Here is a 23,534-nt window from a genome sequence, read left to right as displayed (position 1 = left end):
TCTGAAACACATATTGCAGTAGATGCTCAGGTCACTGTGTCTCAATTCTCTGCTTTTGAACAATAAAGGAAAAAGGTCAGACAGTCCTGATCTGAACCTGGAGAGCACTTCACTACTAATTGAGAAATTATCAGTTTTGCCTCATCTTTTACATGAGTTAAAAGAACTCACAACTTAGGTCAAGATGCTTTATATGACACTCTGTTGCTCTAGATTCATAATGGAGCTTCACAAAATGGATTGAATTTCATAATGATAAACATATAACACAGTTATGACATATGAGCTACATTACATTAGAAACACAATATAGTAGGTTATATTGCAGCCTTCTGTGATATCTGTATTAGCGATGCACCGACAGACAAGCGCAGATATAAAGCAGATAGATAGATAGTTTATTAAATACAGGATTAGGCCAGTAAGAATGGTCAGGGAGAGGCACAGTCCATAACAAAATGGTAACAGAAACACATACAAACAACATACCAGAGTGTTTTGGCAAAGAGGTCATACATGGGAAATCCACGACAAGGTTAAGAGGGCAAGGCAAAGGGATGTTAAATAAACAGAAACAGGTCAAAAACAAAAATGCTAACAATAAAGGGCTAGGCTAGAGAGTGGTCAAAAATAGAAAAAGCTATGCAATGTAGAAATAATATATACGAGATGGATTCAATATCGGGCAAGGACTGAGTAAAAGTGAGAGCTATTTATAGTGGAAAGTCCAGGTGTGTGAAATCAGTAGGAGGGCGAATCGGAACGCCGACGAGCTATGTGATTAGACATGTCTGGGGGATTGAGTGTAGGTGCATCTGCTGTAAATCTACAGCTGTAAGTTTAATATATACATTTTATCTTCAATTGATTTATATTATTTCTAGAAATATGTGTAGCTCAAAAAAATAATAAAAAGGGGGTGTAACCTTTTACAAATAACACAGAATTTGCTGAGGTAGATTTTGTGTTCCTCAAAATGACATACCACCATAAAGATCGTAAAGATTTTTTTTCAAATTCTAACTTGATTAATGATTAATATATTTTCGTAGCTTGTAAATTTAAACTTCAAACTCTGTAAACTTCAAACTAGGCTACGAGCAGCTGGCTACAGGTGATTTTTACATCCTATGGCCCTGTAGCTAACCTCCCTTAACTCAGTTAACTGTGTCTCTCTCTGTGTTTCTGTGGTGTATCCAGTAACTGCTTGTATACAGTGATTGGGTGTACCTGTTTAGCCAGTGTTCATGCAGCTCTGCTCATCTCAACACAAAGGCCAGCGAGGGTCCAGCGCAAAGTACACAATTTATGGAATGTGTTCAGTGGGCAGTCCTGAAGTGCTGACCGCAGGGGAAAAAAGCTAACAGACACAGCTACTTTACACAGATCCAGCCTAGAGGAATGCTGCTGTACACACACACACTCACACACACGCACACACAGCTGTACACCGTAGACCCATCTGCTGTGTGTCAGACAGAGCTGTATCTGGGTTAAAACAATGTCTGGGAGTGAACATAAGTCACCTTTCTGTGCTCCCTTTCATTCTTTCTTTTTTCAACTCTGTCTGTCTCTATCTATTTATCTATCTGCTTCTGGATTCTCAATCTCTTTTTTTTTCTTTTGTCTTTCTTAATTCTGTCTATCGGTCTTTCTTTTTATCTGTTTGCCTGTCTCTTGGTTCTGTTTATTGATTCTGTCTATTTGTTTATTTTTTAATTTTATGTCTTTCTTTACTTTCTGTCTAAATATCTATGTATCTGTCTGTCTCTTGGTTCTGTCTAACCGTTTTTGTTTTCTATTTTGTCTTTTTTTTACGTACTTTTTTCTGTCCATTAGGGGCGGGCGATATGTTCCTAAAAAAATCTCACAATATTTCATGGTATTTTCGATATAACGATATTCTAATTTACACTAAATTAGAAAAAATATTTTAAGAATACACTACTGCAACAAAATTAAAATTCATTATTGCATACGATATGATATGATATGATATGATATGATATGATATGGCACACCCCTAACAGAGCTATTAAAAAGTACAAGAATTTTATCAGATTTATAACAGAAGTCAATGACCCAGAATGTTATAAAACTAATAATGCACTCCAAATATCTCGGAATATCCAGGATTAAAGTAAAATAAATGATACTGGACACTAATCTGAGTGAAAGTGAGAGCTATTTATAGTGGAGAGGCAAGGTGTGTGCAGTCAGTAGGGGGGAGAACTGGAACGCTGATGAGTCATGTAATTAGACCTTTCTTTCTTTCTTTCTCTCTTTCTTTCTCTCTTTCTTTCTTTCTCTCTTTTTTCTTTCTCTCTCTCTTTCATCTACACAATATGAATAAAAGTATTGTTGGTATACCTGCTCATTCATTATTTCATCCAAAATTATTCTTGATTTTGTTGGAGTAACTATTTCGGCTGTCCAGGAAACTAGATTTTGGAGTGTTGCTGTGAGGATTTGATTGCATTCAGCAACAAGAGCATTAGTGAGGTCAGGAGGTTTGGATCAGCACTTCCTTTTACCTTACCCATCTCATGATCCAACTCAAGTATTGGATGGAACTGTTTCATTCCAGGGAACACCGTTCCAGTGCTCCATAGCTCAGTGCTGGGGGTTTATACCTTTCTAGTCCACACCTGGCATTAGTCAGGCATGGTGCAGGGAGGTTTATGGTTATGTGCAACATATATTACTATTCTCTTGGCAGCATTTCTCTGCAGGGACTAGACACGCTGTGTGTGTATTTTCTATGTCTGTATCTGTGTTTTTTGTATTTTTCTGCAGTGTGTTGAGTTTGATTTGATTGGCATGTTCAATAACAGTAGTAATATCTTCCTTTAGCTTCTCAGATCTTCAGCTTTTCATCTGGGCTCTTTATCTGGAGGGGATAAAGCCCTGTAACATTAAGGCCTGCTCCTCAGGAGTTCTCTGGCTGGTGTTATGCCAGTGTGTTGTAGGTGCTGTTGGTGGTGCGGTGGGTATTATTAGAGTGTTGTTGCAGGTGTGGGTGTTCATGTGCAGCTCTGGAGAAGCTGATTGGATTGTGGGATTAGCTCCGGTCAGCTGTGCCCTGTGAATGAAGGGGACGGTGAGGTCTGGGATGTCTGGAAGAGTGACACTTTATAACGATCCGCACAAAGCCTGTAAGAACCACTATAGAGCTGAAGCTGTATCATTATTACAAGAATATTAAAAATAATAATAATAATAATCAGCCTCATATTCATTCATTTATCATCTTTCTTTTTAGGGCACTATTCCTTTTAGTTAATTAGGAAAATATACTAAACCTTGGAAAATAAAATTCCATTTATGTTAATGTAAAAAAATAAAATAAAATAGTGTGATTGATTACTAGGCCTGTCACAATAATTACGCAATCAACTTGGACATGAAATTATGATAATTTTACTGATAAGGACTATAAGGAGTCTATTTTGTTTAAAAATACTGTTTTTAATATATTTCTATTTTAATTTAAAATTGATATTTAAACTTTTTTGCATCTGTTTCCAATGTTTGACTGTTTAAAACATATTCTGACATCCTAACATTTTTTATTTCTCATTAAAATTGACTAAATATTAAAAAGTTTTGCAGCACAATCATAATATAATTTATTATAATAATAATATAATTTATTGCCATTATTTGTTAGACAGTATATCGTCTAAAAACATGTGTATTGTGACTGGCCTACAGATAACATTATATTACGGCACTATTAGATCTATAGATAAGCCGTCTGCACAAGCAGAATCCGCCTTTGCAGATTACTTCAGCTGTTTGGTTTGGTTTATCTGTGGTCTATAACTGTCCACAAGTTTATGAACCATCTGAAGAACAGAAGAACATCATAAGACCGTTTAGTAGACTCTCAGCCTGGCCAGATTTGTGAGATTATGAGAGAGATTGAAAATCCCCACTCTGTAGCCTCTGTTATTCACTTCATTTTGCTGTGTTTTTACAGGGGGAGGGTGTTTGCAGTGATACTTAAGTGAATTAACCCTGATCCCTTTTATCCCTCTATTTATAAACCACTGATTTATAATGAGGCTCTGTGAGCTGGACTGCGAAGCGGCTTTGTAGCAGCCTTTTGTCAGCCTCTCCCTCGCTGCAGTCTGGGGAAATGTCCAGAAGGGATATTTTGCGCTAAATGCACTGATACGTATTCTGAGAACTGACCAGGAACTCGCCGGATGAATTTGACGATGAATTTGGATAAACTCGTTGAACTCTGAGTAGGGGTTGGACGGCATCCAGGTTTTTACATAATATCATACTGTCTACAAATATTACTGCAGAATATGGTACAGCCAAGGCAATTGTAGACCAGCCACTGGTTAAAATATAAATGGGATTTATTGTAATGCTCTACACCAGGGGTGTCCAAACATTTTTTGTTGGGGGCCAGAAGGAGAAATATAATTGAAGTCACGGGCCACACTCTGTAATAAAACAAATAATGAAATATACCACTTTAAATAATACTTTTTTCCTGATTATTTCATTTACACACCATTTTACTTGTCTTACAATCTTTGACAGTGTTGTGTAAATTAACTTTTACCCCGTTTTTCTGCGCTAGAAATGCGCACCCTCTCCGCTTTTAGACTCTTTGGCCCGTTTTTCTGCGCTAGAAATGCGCACCCTCTCCGCTTTTAGACTCTTTGGCCCGTTTCTAACACCTAGCGTTCAAACTTTGAATCTCACATTATAAAACCTGCTTAACAGCGGGCCAACTTTCATTCTATTTCTAAAATACCTCGCGGGCCGCTCCAAAAAAGGAAACGGGCCGCAAATGGCCCACGGGCCGTAGTTTGGACACCCCTGCTCTACACAGAGTCTGTTTACCAGTACGTTTACATTTATGGCATTTAGCTGACACTCTTATCTAGAGTGATTTACAAGATTATTCCTATTACATAGGTGGACCAATGTAGTGTTAGGAGTCTAGCCCAAGGACTCAGACCGGGAATTGAACCCTAGTCTCCCTGGCATTAAGTTCCACTCTTTAACAACAAGGACCAGTCAGCTTGCTAGTTGTGCGTCGTATTTGAGGGTACGCAGTTGATGGTCCTAAAAATCTTTTTGACTGTTTTAAGGCTCATCTTGAAGACTGACTGGTGCATAAATGTTTTTTTTTGCTCTTTCTTTTAATCGATCTCAGCAAGTTGCTAAACATCTATGGTGGACCCCTTCAGAATGACCAGAATGACCATGACATAACAACAATAACAGAGCAAAAAAGTAGCACCCCAACCTGTGGCCATATAAAATACACAATAATAATTAGCTACATTCACTTTTTGTAGCAGATAGAAACAATGAAATTTGAAATATTGACCTCATTATTTTTTCAGTTTCACTGTAAGTAGTATTTGTATTACACCAGCTAACCCCAGTGTCAGTCTTGATGCTGTCAGTCTGTCTGTACTGGACTCTAGTATTCACTCTAAAGACTCCATTTCCCTTTATGCACCTGCACTCAACCGTCCGGACATGCTGGATCAAGTGAATCCCTGGCATTCCGGTTCACCCTCCTATTGATTGCACACATCTGGACTCTGTTCTATAAATAGCTCACTCTTGCTCCTACTCCTGGCCTGGGATGGAACCTATTTTACATTTTATTTTTTATTTTTTATTTTTTTTTACCATTCTGTTGCCGACCCTTTTTGCCCATTTGACCATTCTTTAGCTTAGCCCTTGTTTATTAGCTTCTTTTGGTTCTCCCCCATTTTTTTGTGTTTTTACTATCCCCTTGCCTTGTGCTATTGTTTTGTGTATGACCTTCTGCCTGTATCACTCTGGTATGTTGCATATATATGCTGCCATTTTGCTTTTTGCTCTGCGTGCCCTTGACCACTCTAATCTGTTAAAGTCCTCATCTAATAAACCATTTTTATTGTATCCCCACTTGTCTGTCCTGTATTTGGCTTCAGTGACACGAAGGACCTCTTTATGAGCCAACCCCCTACTTTCTCACTTTTAGAATATAAATATAAAATGTATATTAGTTTTATAGTAGATACTGAATAATATTCTTTACGGTTAATGACTGTATTTTAAGTCTAGAGGTCAGGAGGTTAGCTGTAGTTTTTTTTTCTGTGGGTAAATGGTCTCAGCAGACGTGTCAGGTGTAGTCATTACCTCAGTATCTCTCTTCACAGGACTAAAAGGTTCTTTCAGGTTCTCTGTCTCTCTTTCAGTTACAGCCAGAAGGCTGTGGGCCAGACGAACAAGTGAAATGAGTGCAGTCAAGGTTCTTTCAGTTCCTTAGTAACGTTAAACTCAGCTGAATTAACTGTAGTGCGTCCATAAGATGCCATCTGTTGCAGTATATGTCTGGTATTTTAACGGCCAGGTTCATACTTTTAAATATAACTGTTTTAAACATTTATTAGAAACAAATACGTCCATTAATCTTAGTAAGTTACTGGTATTTACAAAATAGGCAGAAATGTAGGGACTTATGTGTTTTAAATGAATGTTTTTATTGTTTTAAAAAATTGCGAAAGTATTATTGTGTACAATTTGAAATGTCAAATCCCTAGAGTTCACGGCACCTTCCACAACTGCTATTTTGCTTCCAAAAGGTCCAGATCAGAAGGAAGATGCGGAAGCACAATAAGCATAGTCTTGTTACCAACCTTAACTAAACCTAATCTCCCACAGAGACCCTTCCCTTTATCTCCCTGCAGATTTCTTTTCCTCTACTCTCCTTCTCTTCTCGCTCACTGAAAGGTTAGAGCGTGCTGTGCGGTATTTCACCAGTAATTTGCTGTGTGATGTTGGGCACTGAGGTTTCTATGGAAAAGGAATTTAATTAAACTTCAGACTGTCGTTCTCTTGGCTTTGAAGCAAGACGTCTTAAAGGTTCAGGATGTTCCTTCAGTTCCTCTGAAAATACAAAAAAAAGAAGTCTCCACCTGGATTTAAGTAAGTAAATGATGTGGGGTTGGTTGATGCTGCAGTTGGTCTGCAGGTTTAGGTTCAGCAACAGTATGTGCTGAAAGAATGAGGTCAGCTGACTACCTGAATATACTGAATATAGACCAGGTTATTCCATCAATGGATCCTTTTTTCTTCCCTGATTAACACGGCCATATTCCAAGATGACAATGTCAGGATTCATGGGGCTGGAACTGTAAAGTGGAAGTGGTTCAGGGAGCATGGGATCATCATTTTCACACATGGATTGAGAGAGAGTTCACCACAGAGTCCAGACCTTAACCTCATTGAGAATCTTTGGGATGTGCTGGATGGAGAAGAGAGGCTTTGTGCAGTGGTCAGACTCTACCATCATCAATGCTGCTGCAAGATCTTGGTGAAAAATTAATCCAACAACACTGGATTGAAATAAATCTTTTTTTTTGGCCAGGCAGTGTATAACAACACAGACACATTCTCTCCCAGTGTTTTAGGATCTCAGTTGTGTATTAATATGTCTGACAGATAGAGACAGTGACTGAAATACGCTGAGATGAGCCGAGTGTCAGCGTAAGTTTGATAGTAACAGACAGGCTTGACGTGTGTATGATTTTGTCAAAGTGCTTACACAGACAGTGGTGACGGGTTGACAGTCACATCGTCACAAAGCTTAGCAAAGCATTTCTTTCTGAATTCTTCATCATCCGTCAGCCTGAGACTGACTGCCAGTGTCTTCCTCTCCTCTTGTGTTGCAGTGGGAGTGCTCCTGGTTCTTCATCCTGTGCTCTTCATTTCTGCTCCTCCTCGTCTGGTCCTACTTCTGGTTGGAGGCCCACAACGACTACAATGAGTTTAACTGGTAAGTTCAGAGCCAGTTCTAAACTTAATGTAGAGTCTAAAGCTTAAAAGCACACATACAGTCATGAAAAAGTTTGGTCACATTTTCCTCATAAGAAAAGATTAGCGTTCTGCTAATTAATTTTTTTACATTACCGTATTTTATGCACTATAAGGCTTAAAATCCTATAATTCTCCCAAAAATCGTCAGTGTGCCTTACAATCCGGTGCACCTTATGTATGACTTTTACCAGTCAGGTTGTAAGGAGTATATCAGGCGAGTATATCAAACTGTATCCTGTGCATTTGCAGTGTTAAAACAAGGATGTAGGACAAACCGCTAGCTAATATTGCCCTGGCTTACCAGAACACTCAGGTTTCCTCAGTCCAGGGCTATTAGGTGGCATTTACTTGCTCTAACCACGGTTAGCAGTTAGCCTCTAATGCTAATGCTGCTGCACCCAGCCTTAGTGGAAATCTGGAAATCTAAGCTTACTGTAAATAAACATAAAAGTGCTTTACCCACACAAATAAACAGTTTTCAGGAGACTTTTTTTTTACTTTAAAAGAAAATGAGAGAATTAAAGAATTACTGTTTTGTTTGCTTAGTTTAGCTTTACTTTGAGAGGTGGGACCTGCAGTATTAGAAGGGAAACATGGCGACACCTCTGTTCCTTACTAGTGTCACATTATGCGCCTTATAATCCGGTGTGCTGGAAGAAAATATACCAGAAAATATATATTATTAATTATTGATAGCATTCCAAATTCAAAGCATTTCAAGCAAGACTACTGTTAAGTATAAATACTTTTAAACCTCTACAGATTCCACAGTACCGTATAAGTCCAACAACTAACAGTATCACGTTAATTTGTTTAGTAATACTGTACTGGTTATATATATATAAATTGTAGATAGCAATGTAGTACTCTGTAGTTCAATCCCACTGTTTTGATTGCATAAAAAGTAAAATATTCTTTTATGTAGATTTTATACCTATTATAGTATGTTTTTATACACTGTACCAGCAGTTTGCTGTTATAATGTCATAATCATCAGTCTGAACAGCTTTAGGAAAATTAAGTCCTTTGTATCCGACTGTATCTTTTAGAGCAATTAAATGCAGATTATAAAACGAATGTCAATAAAGTTCACATAGATGGAGTGACAGTATGGGCAGGCGACCGGGTGCATCACTGTGCATAGGAGGACGTCATTGTTTACGCATTTCTCTGCTATGTATACATCTGAGATCTGAGTTAACCTGTTATTAGCTCTTATTGTCTCAGTTTTTACTTATTGACTCAAAACAGTGTGGATTCAGCAGAGTCAGAAATGAGCGTTTTGGGTTGTGTTCCTCAAACTGTTTAATTGTGGGGTTCTGTAACACCACAAACATGCCTGGCAGGCTGAGAATAAGGTGTGTAGGAGCTGTAGGGGTCAATTAGAGCAAACCTGCCACAGCAGGGCTGGCTGCTGGCCCGTGTGTGTGTGTGTGTGTGTGTGTGTGTGTGTGTATGTGTGTTTTATCCCCTCGTGCTGAGTCGAGTGTCTCTTCCAGGTTGTTATATAACCGCTCGGGTGAGTGGAGTGACAGCACAGTCCCCATCCTCACAACCACACTGGTGGGATTCTCTTACACTGCATTTTTAATGGTGAGCGTTCTATACACTCTCTCTCTCACACACACACCCCTGCACTTTCTCACGTACCAGTTTTACTACTTTTTATCCATTTTAGGGCTTTTATCACACCAGCACTATTTGATTCGGTTAAAATGGATAGACTCTAGTTGGTTTGTACCCTTATTTTGGTTCGATTGAGCAGGTGTGTATACAGTAATCACACCCGGGTGCAGATTAAAAGAACCAGACCGAGACCACCTTCACTAGCAGTTCTCGGTGGGTCCCAAACAAACTCTGGAGTGGTTTGCTTGTGGTGAGAATGTGATCGGTCTCTATCCAACCCAGCTATCAAATAAACTTATTTTATTTGAGCTAAACGGCTGATAAGCTGCAGTTTAATCTGATATATTAGCCAGAAAATGCTAATAACCACAGCTATGTCCAAACACTATCTCTGCTGCTCCATACAGGTTACACGCGCGGTCTGTGCTGCGTTCACTACTCGCAGTCATGTGACTTCATTTACTACTGGTACATCTTCACTGCACATCCCATTGAAAACACTGTGTTTAAAAGCGCAGAGGCATTTGATTTTTTAGCGTTCTGTGTTAAAGCAGCTTCACACTGCACAGATATACAGACTGGAACACAGAATCTTCTCACTATATTTACTTCCTTGCTCACATGCCAGACAGCTTTGACCAATCAGAGAAGACAATGTGATCGCATGGTTTATTGGTGCACACTTTGGTGCATTTAGGTTCGTGCCTGTGTGAAACCAAGACAAAATTCATGTAGAGGATGATGACAAGTCATAGTAAGTTTCTTTAAGCCACTTAAGCCAGACTAGACTAAATGAATTTAGTGTAGCAAAACCTGGCTCCCAGTAACAGGACCAGCACTTAGACAGCTGCGCCACTCAGCAGCCCTCAGCTCCTTTATTTTGTAAGCAGCTAATTTAGCATTTGCACTGTTTTTTTTTTTCACTTTTCAGATCTTAGCCCTTTGCCATATTGCATTGGGACAGCAGCTCAATCTGTACTGGATCCATAAGGTAAATACACTCCTACATGTTCTACAAGTTTAGTTTCTGTCCATATTTATATGTCTGTTTATATGTCCATATAAAAGCAAGAAAAATATATATTCCTTATGTTTTTTATATATATGATCTTTATTAATTGGTGTTTTTGAACAGCCGGACCTTAACCCCAATAAATTCTAAGGAAATTGAAGCTGTGTTTTTTTTTTGATAATTTAAATATTATGTAATTTTCATAGTAATTCATATTAAAGTATAAATTAAAAAATGTATCTAAAAGTTCAAATGTAAAGTTTTTACCAATTTGTTGTTTAATACTGTCCACTCCTTTCTTCTTCACAGATTGGAGTTCTGGCTGTTCTTCTCACCACCATCACTGGGGTGGTGTCCATCGATGACTTATGGAGGGACGAATGGGACATTGTCCTCATCTCTCTTCAGGTCTGAATACATTCTTTGCTTTAAATCGTCCCAAATTTCTCAATTAACTTTTATATTAAACTATTAAACCCTTATCCCCAACTCTCTTTTCCTCTCTCTCTCTCTCTCTCTTCTCCAGTCGACAGGACCATTTCTCCACATAGGAGCAGTGGCTGCAGTGACGGCCCTGGGGTGGCTAGTGGCCGGGCAGATTCTGCGTGTAGAGCGAACGAGTGAGTTTGAGATCGTGCGTGAATGCAGTCGAGTGAATAAACGATTAGAACTTTGCCTTCGGGCAGGTCACGCCAGGTCAACAGAGGTCACCACACTTGCACATGGATAGTGCTGTCGTCATTTCACACTGACGTCCTCACAGCCAGTTCCGATATGTCCTCGCAATATAGGTCCAGAAATACCATCGCTCTGTAAATGACATTGACGAGATGTGCGGGGAACAGTATAGAGACGCCATATGCAGGTCACACTGTTCTTACATACGCCAGTAATTATATAATGATAAACATCTGCGGAAAAAATTAAAGAGACCACATCAAAATAATCAGCTTCTCTGATTTTACTATTTATAACTACTGACAACATTTCTCCCAAATTTCAATTCAGATTTCAGACCTTAAATATTGTTAAAAAAAACTTTAATCACAGCTTTCATGATCTTTGCATGCTCTCCACCAGTCTTTCATACTGCTTTTGGGTGACCTTGAGGTTCAGGACTGACTGTCATTTGAATGTCATTCAGCAACCACAGAATGACATAATCGGTATATGACGTCAAACGTATACCTATAATACTAAAAAAAAAATCATAAAAAATTATTGTAAAAGTCTCTTAATTTTTAAGGAGCTGTATATATACATATGAAATATATTACTACCACAAGGTACACTTATAACATATATAAATATATATATATATATATATATATATATATATATATATATATATATATATATATATATATATATATACATATATTTAGAATGCAGTACATAATACTGTATATACGCAGATGTAGGCTTGGGAAAACCCACTCCTGTGTAAGTTGTGAGGTATTATCATGTGAATGAGGTTGAGCATTGGCCAGTATACTCATGGTGCCAGATGTATAAGGAATATGAAAGAAATATGTCATAGAACACATTACCACCCACAGTGGGACATGGCAAAAGTTATGGGACTGCATGTCATGCCAATATATACAGTAGTGTATAATACATATAGGTAATGTTATTATATATTTATACATTTATATATTTATACACTCAATAATAAACACTAATAAACACAGGATTCTAATAGAGATGTACATAATTACTTTCATGACATTACTAATTACATGGTGTATGAAATAAATATAATATATTTGAATTTGTACTGTGTATGTGTGTGTGTTGGATGTGTAGGATTTCAAGCACTGCTGCTTCTGCTGTATATCTGTGTTCTCCTGGTTCTCTATCTGGCCCCTCTCACCATCTCGTCCCCCTGCATCATGGACCGGGCCAACCTGAAGCCGAGACCTGCAGTCATCGGCCGCAGAGGAGCACCGATGGTGAATTGTTGCACCTTCACTATTACTGTAGCATAGACAGTTAGGATGTTAATGATTCTGGCCAAATGTTGAACATTGGCCAGTAGTCTCATGGTGCCAAATGGATAGGGCGATACAGGACTACAGTCTGTAATTGTAAAACTAATAAATAAAGTTGAAGAAAAGAAAAAATGGATAATGGATTTAGAAAAAAGGATGTGATTTTTTTGCTTGATCTGTGTATGTATAACACAGAATATGTGTGTAGGTTCAGTTCACAAGATTTTTTTTTTTTCTTTTTTTTTCTTTTCTTTAAATGGAGTTCTTCAGCACATGGTGTACTGCAGTGTTTATAACACATGCTCATGTTTGGCTGTGAGAGACAGACAGAGGCTCTGATGTCAGAGGCCATGTGCACTGAAAGCATTGATTGAAAAGAAACGGAAGGATCGATATTGTTAGATTGCCTGGTTATATAGCTGCTCCCGGGGCAGATCAGTATTCACCAGCGTTTATTGTGCAGTAGAGCTGGGAAACACTGACTGCCTTAGGGGTGTAATGGCATTTATAAAGTCACAGTTCGGTTCACACCACGGTTTGGACCCCACAAATAGGTATGAGTTCAGTACAACAAGAAAAAAGCAACAAAAAACACAGTTTAACAATAAATAATCATAGTGTAAAGATAATAAGATCAGCTAATGTCCAATAATAACTCTTATTAGTTTTGTGTTCTGAGTTTCAACGCTGATTTTCAGTTTAAACACATTAAAAAAGAACAATTCAGTAATATTTGCACTTATTTTGTTTACACTGGTTCTACACTGGTTCTGTTGTCAGCTACAGGACTAGGCTTCCTTCTTAGTACAAATAAAAAATTTAAAGAGGGCCCTATCGTACACCCTACGTGAGGCTTGTCATGATGCTCATTGCTATCTTACACCCCGTCAACCTGTCTGTTTTTATGGCTTGCACCCGCATTGTTAAAATAGCATCAGAGTATAGAAATATAGTTACACTGATGGGCGTGGTGTTCTGGAAGTGAGGTGTGTTCAGGTCAATATCTGGTGTGTTTCTATCTTGGCGGCTGGAAATACAGGTGCGCCACTGACTGATTAAAACCCTGACAACAGTCAAAATCAGTCACCCAATCCTATCTTAGCCATGCAGGAGTGCTGTGCGTGTTTCTCAAACCACAAAAACCCAGGTTTTAACTCAACAATAAACAGAATAAAGAATAACAGAATAAAATAACATTGCTTTTCCCTTAACCTTAAATGAGACACACAAATTGCTGCGCTGTTAAGATACCAATGTGCCAAAGTCAGAGCGCACTTGCCTCTTAAAGGGAATGACGACTGGCACACTGATTGGTTTATTTCACGTTGCGCCTAAAACACACCCATGATTAATTTAGAAAATTAGAACACACCTTTTACACGTTTCGAGATGCGTAAGGTGTATTTTTTTGTGCCCACATGATACCAAAGACACACTGACACACCCTGAATCTAGCTGCACAATGCACAATAGACCAGTGCACTATAGATCACTAAAATATGAGTTTTTTGAAATGGTCAAAAGAGCATCACACTAAACATTTTCTCTACTGTTACGATGATCTTAAGGTAACACTTTACAATACACTTTACCATAGTGATGGATCTGTATCATTATATGAACTATTCCACTCCTATTCCACTAGGATCCTAAAGATCTCAAATCTTTGTGTGTAAATGTAAAAACAACTAAATTGACAGTAGATTTGTACATTATTATGTAGTATGTGTGAACGTGGTGTCAAGATCAAATATGCTTCATTGTGTGAGTAAACTCTGAGTAAAGTGTCCTCCTCAGTAACACTCTGTGAGAGGAGTCAGTGAGTTTATTAGCAGCAGACGCTGCTTCTCTCACCCCTGCTGGTGATCCTGAGTGTGAACTGCTGTCGTCTGTCTCCCAGCTCGCACCAGAGAACACCGGCATGTCCTTCAACAAGGCCTTGCAGCAGAAGGTCAGCGCCTTCGAGACTGACGTCACTGTCAGGTACGTCTTTATTTGCCTCTTACCAGTTAATAACTGTTTTTAATATCTGATGTTTTGCTGCCGTTCTTTCCAAAGTTAATATTTTATAGAACAACTGATGTAAAAGGAACCAAAATCATCAGGTTTGTTTGGTTTTTCTGGTTCATTGGTTTACTGACTAGAATACACTGTTTTGTACGTATGGTTTGCTGACGTATAAAGCACAATAAAGAAAACTAAAAAATATATATATAATAAATTAAATGACATATACAGATGTTTTGCTTAGGGTGAAAGGATTGATTTTGGGACATTTTGATGTAGGATTAGATTTAATCATTATTTTTCCAGATTGGATACAAAATAATGCTGCACAATTATTATTATTACATAATATATTGTTATAGAATTTCTATTATTATTGCAGCATGTACAACTTGGTATAAAAGAAAAAAACACACTATTCCCAATTTTACAACCAATCTTCTAGAATAATCCTGTTTTTTTAATCACAGTTTTCATGCATCTTGGCATGTTCTTCTCCACCAGTCTTACACACTGCTTTTGGATGATGACTTAATGCCGCTCCTGGTGCAAAAATTCAAGCAGTTAAGCTTGGTTTGATGGCTTGGGACCATCTATCTTCCTCTTGATTATATTCCAGATGTTTTCAACTTGATGAAATTAAATAAACTTATCATTTTTAGTGGTCTCTTAGTGTATATCTGCCTGATGTTGTTTATTTGGCTCTAAAAATTGCATACATTTTAGAGTGCATGATTAATTTCATGATATGTTGACTTCTGGTGAAATCTGTTAAAAATGCCGGTATTTTTTTGTTATATATTGCAAAACATATAGCAGAAAACCAAATCTTGCATTGTTAAATTTTCTAATATTGTTAATCCTACTTTAAAAGTGACATCATCACTAAGAATATCAATGGTCTTTATCTTTATTAATGAAGAGCGACTACCACAAATACAGTACCTGCAATAAATACTTTAAGGTTCAATTTGTGCTTTGACCATGTAATTACTGATTGTGGCCACAGCATATTCCTCAACTTTCTTTTTTTCTTTTTTTTCTTTTTCTTTAGACATCAATAAAAGCGTATGCTGCCAGAACACTGTTGCTCTGACTGTTATGTAACAGGCTGTATCTCTTAGTAAACATAGTGGGCAGTCATTAATATATAAAGGTTTAAGGCATGAAAGAAAGCGTGGTTGTTTGTGTTAGAAATTTACGCTTGATGTTACTTTTAATCCTAACTTTTAATGGGCAGTGTATCTCATTTCTGTGTTTGCTGATAATCGTGTTTGAGAAGTTCAGATCAAACTCTCTGTGAGGCAGTTCCTTCTTTTCATTTGCTGTGAGGCTCCCCGGTCTGGTGATGCATCTTCTTCTTCATCCTCTTCTTGTTCAGACTTTTAGTCGTTCAGTAGAGCCTCTAATGACTCTCTGGCTCTGGCCGCTGTGGCTCTGGTCCACGTGGGGTCCTGCCGGCTGCTGATAGTGGTATTGAGCTGAGGAGCTCTCTGGAGGCCGCTGTATTGACTCGGTTGATGAAGTGCCGGTGTGATAATGAGCCAATCACTGTTACTCTCTGCTGGGCTCTGGATTAATGAAGGACTGCTATTAGCCTGCCTGCCCTCAGTAGACCTGATGACCATCGCTGGAGCTGGTCCGGCTTAACCTCGGCTTATTTCTCCTGCCACACATGCAGCTTCTTTAACTTTACAGATATCAGAAAAGGCTTAGATGTCAAGCTGATTACCTGGGCAGCAAACATCTGTTTGTTGAAGATTAGGATAAATATATAAATAAACGTATTAATAAACCACTGTGTCCGGATCCTAACATAAACATTAGAAAAAAAAAGCTTGTCCAGAATTGAAAATATCTAAGTTTGGACATATTTGTACAAATTGATGAAAATTCAGTGGTTATGGAGCTGAGTTACTGAATTATTTACCATATGGTTATGGCTTGAATACCCATACCCACTTCAATCTGCAACTGACAAAACATGAGGACCAGTGAGTTTTTTTTGTTTGTTTTTTTTGGCATTCTTGGTCACATGACATCTTGTTCAGTAGCTCCTCCATTTCCACTCGCTTTTGTGCTTTTACGTGGATCTCCGTGGAAACATGTGCCCAAAGTGTAATAACAATGAGTAGCACTGGACAAATAGCTATTTCATTAAACAAGAGCAGAAAAAACTCAGAGATATGCGTTAAGCGAAAAACTGTAGGTAATTCAGCCTGTAATTTTCTCAGAGGATGTCTGAGAAAAACACATACATGGAAGTTCTGGACAGGAATAAAATCACAGAGGACCCACCATGAAAAAGAAAATTACCTCAGGGCCCCCTAAAAAAAGATTCTGTTCGGATAGGACTTAAGATAGAGGACTGTGGCATTTGTGGCCAGTTTGGTCAAAAAGTAAGCTTTTAGTTGGACATTGGTAGGCAGTCATTAACTAGGAAACAGGTCATGACAGACAGGTCTGACTATAACAGGCTAATTAAAAAAAAGAGAGAGCCAGAAGGTAACATAGACATGAGCACACCCTAAAACACTGCCATCTATCTCTCTATTCCACCATCCATGATTGAGTGCAAGCAGTGGGACAACAACAGTGCACTAAGAAGACCTGCTAAAAAAAAAATAAAAAAGTAAAAAATTGCATACAAGATTGCTTATTCCTATGGTGTAAATAAACAGTCGCCATGCTGTTTTTGAATTCAAATGAACACCCTGTCCCTCCTGTTTCTGCAGTATGGATGGAGTACCCTTCCTAATGCGGGACCGGACCCTGCGCCGGACCACCAACGTGGCCAGTGTCTTCCCCCAGCGGCAGCACGACGACGCCTCACTCTTCAACTGGACAGAAATACGCTCTCTAAATGCTGGCCTGTGGTTTCTGAGGGTACACACACACACACACACACACACACACACACACACAGACACTTTGATTCTCCTGAGTGTGCTCTGTCTGTCACTCATACACTCACACAGCTGCTCCTGTGCTTTATGGAAGAAGCAAATCACAAAACACCCATCTGCATCTCACAGTAAGCACTAGCTGTCATATCAAAGTAATTTATTATGTAAAATATTATTAGATTTGCCCAGAATGATTATCTATAGTTGATTTGGTAACTGTAGAGATATCATAATTAATAACAACTGTTAATAATAAATTATAATATGTATATCTAGAATGCCTCATATTTCAAAAGTGATAATGCTTAATCAATTTTACTTAATATTAACTTACTTAATAAAGCTAAATAAAATGCATATATTGATATTGAATCAAGCATATCTACAGTTCAGTTTCTGTAAATAATAATTTATATTAATAAACTTACAGACATTATTAACATGCCATGTGGTTCTATATGTTTAAACACTATTTATTCCCATATCTTCAGGTTATATTCTGTCTTATCTGTTTTATCTGTGTTTTTTGTCTCCTAGGATGACCCTTACTGGACTGTTCAGTTCATGACTGGGAGGGACCGCAGTCGAGCTGGAAATCAGACGGTGTGCAGCTTAGTGGATCTGCTCCGGCTGGCAGCCAGGACCAACCGCACGGTCATCTTCAGCCTGCGCAGACCACCACCCCAGCACCCCCGCTACCAGCTCTGGATCAAAGACACCCTAAGGGCCGTCCAGCGCTCTGGCATCCAGTCAGAACAGGTGAGAATAATTATTCATTGAAATAGCATTGAAATAGGTTTCATCCTGTATAGAAACACTCCTCCACTTTCTAAGATAGAGAAATTGAGTCTGATGTGCAGACTGAAACTTTCCGTTCAAAAAATGTTTAAAATAGCAATATGCACAAGCGCAGAGTGGTCCAGCGGTCTAAAGTGCTGCCACTATGAGCAGGAGGTCGCAGGTTTGAACCCCCGCTCATGCAGCTTTGCCGTAAAGCTGCCGGCGCACAGAAGGAGCTCAATTGGCCCTGCTCCCTCCGGGTGGGTAGATGGCGCTCTTTCCCCACATCACTCCTAGGGTGATGTCTGCAGCACAGGGCGTCTTTGAGCTGATGTATCAGAACCGAGTCGTTGAGCTTTCCTCCGAGTGCGCCGTGATGCTACTCGGCAATGCTGCATCAACAGCGGCTAAAAAGAAGCGGTGGCTGATTTCACATGTATCGGAGGAGGCATGTGTTAGTCTTTACCCTCCTGGTGTGTTGGGGCATTACTAGTGGTAGAGGGAGTACTAATGAGTGGGTTGGGTAATTGGCCGTGTAAATTGGGGAGAAAATTATATATGTATTTTTTTTTAAAGCTCCATGCAACGTTACCTGTGGCAAATCAATATATAGATATACTGTATACACTTTATACACTACCATGCCAAAAGTCATGGGCTTGCAGTGTGTGAATTGATCAGTTGTAAGTTGTTATGTTTGAGAGAGGTGAGAAAAACTCTGACCAGTGTGCTAATGGCAAGTCATTGTGAATAATAATACGTTTTTAAGTTATAAGTTTTAGTTAGGGCTGATGGTGGGTGCCAGATGGATGGGAATTTCCTATGTCTGTTAGTATATTTAAAGGCTTTTATACTAAGTGATCCTGTTTACCTTGAAGCTTTCAATACACTGTCTGGTAAAAAAAAAAAGTTGCAAACAAAAAAAGTCACACATTTTAATATTTCATTGGATTGCCTTTAGCTTTGATTGCTGCACACAGTGCAAAGCAATGGCAAAACAAAAAATGTGGCATTGATTATATTAATTAATCTGAGACATTTTAAGTTTTGATTATTTTGTATTAAAGTATACATACTTAGTATACTTACTGTTAATTTTGTGTACTTAATCAGGCCTTGTCCAGAGCTGCATTTTCACACTGTGTCCCCACAAACATTAACACCTCGCTGAATATTGCATTTGATTATGCTTAATCACCCATCTTAGTTTGGTTTAGTTCAGGGGATTGTAAATGACACTTTTTTTTCTTTTTTCTTTTTTTTTACTGTTTACTACATAATTCCATATGTGTCCCTTAATTGTTTTAATCTACAGTGTAGAAAATAAATTATTTTACATTTAAGGAAAACTTTGTCCATCACCCCTCGTGTTTGTTGTGCCATCTTTATGTGAGTGATCCTTTCAGCCCTCTTTAGGAGGAAATGCTGGCAGTCATGGGGTCACAAGCTTTTCCATATAAACAGCTTCCTGTGGAATCTGCAAGCAGCGGACATGCTGGTGTTTGTTTTGAACATATTAGTGCCTGAGAGCTGAATTTACATAATGAGATGGTGCTGAACTCGCGTAGGTCAGCAGCTGATGTGGATGATTAAGTGTGTGAGGTGTTTGTGTGTGTGTGTGTGTGTGTGTGTGTGTGTATGTAGGTGATGTGGACCCCAGACTGGTACAGGAAGACGGTTCGAGCTGCTGTGCCTCTGCTGCAGGCCACGTCCGGTGAAAAGCCTCCGGGAGAGGAGGTGAGGGAGAGGGGCACCCGCACCCTCAGCTTACACTACAGCCAAGCTACAGTACCGGAACTCAGGTAAACAGTGCTGAATCACGCACACACACACACACACGCAAAACACACACACACACACACTCTTACACATACTCTCACATACTTTGTACACTTTGCATCAGCAAAGTGGTTTCCTTTATTTCTTTATTTAATTTATTTTCTACATCGTAGATTAATATTAAAGACATGAAAAAAACAAAAAACAAATAAGGGACACATATGCAGTTATGTAGTAAACAGTAACAAAAAGTGTTGGTCCTCCACTTTAATCCCCTGATCTAAACCTGATGAACTGAGATGGTGATTTGAGGTCATTTAGCATGAGATTAAAATACCAAGAGTGTGCAGATCTGTCCTCAAAGATAAATGTGATACTTAGAAGAATCTAAAGTATAAAACATATTCTGGTTTGTTTAACACATTTTTGTTTAAAGAATAACTCTGCATGTGTTCCTGTTTTATATAGTCTTCAATATAGAAGGGGTGTGTCCACACTTTTGACTGGTACTGTGTGTGTGTTGTGTTTTGTGTTGGCTTTACCACTATTGTGTGCACTTTATCCAGTGTCAGATCCATTGGTATTTAGACAGTACCATGGTTTGTTGCAATGTTGACTCTTTACAATCACAGCTGATTTGAAAGAAGCAACTAGGATGTCATACTTTGCAGTCAGTGGCTGCCTGAAAGTCACAAATAATTCACAATAGTGTCTGCATTAAAGTTAATTACTGAGTAATCAAACTAGCGGTTAATGTTAACTTTTTTAAGACTATGGGCCCATTTGTTTGTGCTTGTTTGCGTGTGTGTGTGTGTGTGTGTGTGTGTGTGTGTTACAGGCGTCTCAGCAGCAGTAACGTGAGCCTGAACGTGTACCCGGTAAACGAGCCGTGGCTGTACTCGGTGCTGTGGTGCAGCGGGGTACAGTCCGTCTCCTCCGACGCCCCTCACATCCTCCGCAAAGTGCCTCACCCCATCTGGCTCATGGTAAGGAGCTCAACCCTGCTGACTTCTTTATCTGTCTGTCTTTATTCTCTTTCCTTCTCTTACTCTCTCTCTCTCTTTATCTTTCTCTCTTTCTCCTATTCTCTCTCGTTCTCTAAATTTGCCAGTGAAAATGTATTGCATGTGTTTATGAATCATTTGTTAATGCTGGGTTTAAAAATCAACCAGAGATTCCTTAATATGAGAATCATTCCAATCTTATCATGCAAATTACATGGTCCATGGTCTAATAAAACCATTTGTCAGTAATCAGTTATGTTTAAAAATATGGTGGACATTTTTGTATTTTAAAATATAATAAACATATTCATTTTTATCATATTGGGTTCCTAATCATTGTAATAATCCTGCTAATTACCAAATGAAGTCATTTTAAATCAGATTAATGGGTTTTACAGCAGGATAAATTATACAAAGGGACAGTCAAAGGATCAGGAATTTCAGGGCCAGAATTTGGGAATCTCTGAGCTCTACTGCACATATGGTGCTCTCTAGTGGTAAAACACTGTAAAAACTGCTGCTCTTTTGCTCTTTTCTTGCAGAGTCCAGATGAGTACTGCTTGATTTGGATCACGTCTGATCTAATATCTGCAGCAATTATCATAGGAATATTCATATTCCAGAAGTAAGTATACCTCTCAGCAACATTACGGCCATTTATTGTTTTCTGACTTGATAAAAGAGAGTAGTTAATCTCTTCCTCGAGTGTTTAATATTAAAGAAGTGTTCTCTGGAGTGATGGAGAGCAGAGTTCTATTAGTGTGAGGAGTATAAGTCTCATGGATATGGGCTCAGACTTAACTTTTAATGTGGAATGGATTTAAATAAAAAAACGAGTGCAACAAAGAAGCAATCTCTTTACTTAACATGAAAAACAGTGTCAAAATGAAATTCACTTATAAAAACTGTCTTAGGGTAGATTTTTTATTATTTATTGATGCTACTTTGAACATCCTTGGTTTAAAATGTGACAATATCAAGTTTTAATTATATTTCAGCTGGAAATTCTATTAAAAAGGTTAAAAGGTGAATAAGGTATTCATCTTTATTGTCTTCATAGTTGGTATGTGCGTAAAAAAATAATGTAGGTCTTACATTTTTCAGTAAGGGCAGATCAATTAGCAATAAACATTGTTTAATGGTTAAGTAATGCCTCAACTAATTATTATTTGAAACCAGTTAAGAAATAAAAAATGTTGTAAATATTGTTAACTTTGGTAACTAGTGTCAACTAATACTTATAATTATTTTATAAGTGCTATTAATGAATGTATCCTTGTTGTAAAGGTGTTTAAAATGTTTAAAAATCTGATGTCTAAATACAAGTTGTTTTGGTAATCATTATCTGAATAATTGATTATTTGTTTAATAAATCTTTAGATTATGCTAAATGTGCTCAGTGTGAGGATGCTTGCTGTATCTGAGCTGTATGACTTGCTGCTTCTGAACTGATTGCCATGCTCTCTGTTCCTTCTGTTCTTTCCACCTTCCTCTTTTTCTCTCTTTCTCTCTCTGTCTCTTTCTCTCTCTCCTTCTCTCTCTCTCTCTCCCGCTGTATGTCTGTCTGTTTCTCTCTGTCCTCTGCTGCCTGCTCTCTGCATGCCTCCTCTCTCCGCTGCTTTCTGCAATCTTTCAGCTATCACATCATCAGGTAACCAGGATCACTGCAGGAGCTCAGAGCGCTTTGCATTGACTTTTGTCTTCTGGGGGTCTTTCTCGACCTTCCTGTCCACATCCTCTGTTTGTTGGTCCTTTCCTTTTTGTGCTTGTGTGACTTGTGTTCCCCTCGTCTGCTGTATATACTGTATAGAGATGCATTCTGTACTCATTGTGTCCTGTGTTTAACATTCATTCGTAACATGGGCCTTAATGTTTAGAAACTCTGTGGGTCAGTTCCACAGACATTAATTAAGCTTAGTTGTAGATTATAATTCCCTTTCAGTTTAAAGTCTTCATTTGATATGCTGTGTAATCCAAGACTAGACTTTATCTCTGTCTGCAAACTGCCTGTAAAGGTTTAGAGACTCTTTGTGTCAGTTCTTCATATAGGAATTAAGCCTAGTTGTAGATTATAGTTCATTTTCAGTGTAAATTCTTCATTGAAAATGCTGTGTAATCCAAGACTAGACTTAATCCCTGTCTGGGAACTGCCTGTAAAGGTTTGGACCTAAATGTTTAGATACTCTTTGGTGCAGTTTCCCAGATGAAAACTGATGCGTCCATTTGAAATGATGTGAAGTCCAAGACTAGGTTTAATCTCTGCCAGCTAAACTGCAAGTAAAAGTTTAGACCTCAAGGTTCCCCAGAAAGGAATTAAGCCTAGTTGTAGATTATATTGCACTTTCAGTGTGAAATTTTCTTTTGAAATGTTGTGTATTTCAAGACTAGGCTTAGTCTCTGTCTGGGAACTGCCTCTAAAGGTTTAGAGACAGGAATTAGGTCTTGTCATAGAATTTTCCTGTATTTTCCTTTGATTTAAAAGAAATCTCCAATTATAATGGTGTGTAGTACACGACTATGCTTAATCCCTGCCTGAGAAACTGCCCCTGTAAAGAAGAAAAAAGAACGGATGTTGTGCTGA

General features: G+C 38.3%; 1 protein-coding gene across 3 annotated transcripts in view; it reads left to right on the top strand.

Annotated features, from left to right (window-relative positions):
• gdpd5a (glycerophosphodiester phosphodiesterase domain containing 5a) overlaps positions 1 to 23,534 on the top strand; it is a 51,128-nt gene that overhangs the window by 25,824 nt on the left and 1,770 nt on the right. For 2 of the 3 annotated variants that reach the window (XM_007244743.4, XM_022681000.2), the window contains exons 3-15: positions 7,701 to 7,804; positions 9,345 to 9,438; positions 10,403 to 10,462; positions 10,793 to 10,891; positions 11,010 to 11,103; positions 12,293 to 12,438; positions 14,378 to 14,460; positions 17,220 to 17,370; positions 17,928 to 18,149; positions 19,815 to 19,972; positions 20,788 to 20,935; positions 21,496 to 21,578; positions 22,590 to 22,604. In XM_007244743.4, coding sequence (XP_007244805.3) covers positions 7,701 to 7,804; positions 9,345 to 9,438; positions 10,403 to 10,462; positions 10,793 to 10,891; positions 11,010 to 11,103; positions 12,293 to 12,438; positions 14,378 to 14,460; positions 17,220 to 17,370; positions 17,928 to 18,149; positions 19,815 to 19,972; positions 20,788 to 20,935; positions 21,496 to 21,578; positions 22,590 to 22,604 — 1,457 coding nt within the window. The remainder of the gene's footprint in view (positions 1 to 7,700; positions 7,805 to 9,344; positions 9,439 to 10,402; positions 10,463 to 10,792; positions 10,892 to 11,009; positions 11,104 to 12,292; positions 12,439 to 14,377; positions 14,461 to 17,219; positions 17,371 to 17,927; positions 18,150 to 19,814; positions 19,973 to 20,787; positions 20,936 to 21,495; positions 21,579 to 22,589; positions 22,605 to 23,534) is intronic. The other variant, XM_007244744.4, reaches the window with a different exon arrangement.

The sequence above is a fragment of the Astyanax mexicanus genome, chromosome 20 (assembly GCF_023375975.1).
Source record: "Astyanax mexicanus isolate ESR-SI-001 chromosome 20, AstMex3_surface, whole genome shotgun sequence".
Classification (NCBI taxonomy): Eukaryota; Metazoa; Chordata; class Actinopteri; order Characiformes; family Acestrorhamphidae; genus Astyanax; species Astyanax mexicanus.
The sequence above is the reverse complement of the archived record's forward strand: the minus strand, read 5'-3'. Positions and strand labels throughout refer to the sequence as shown.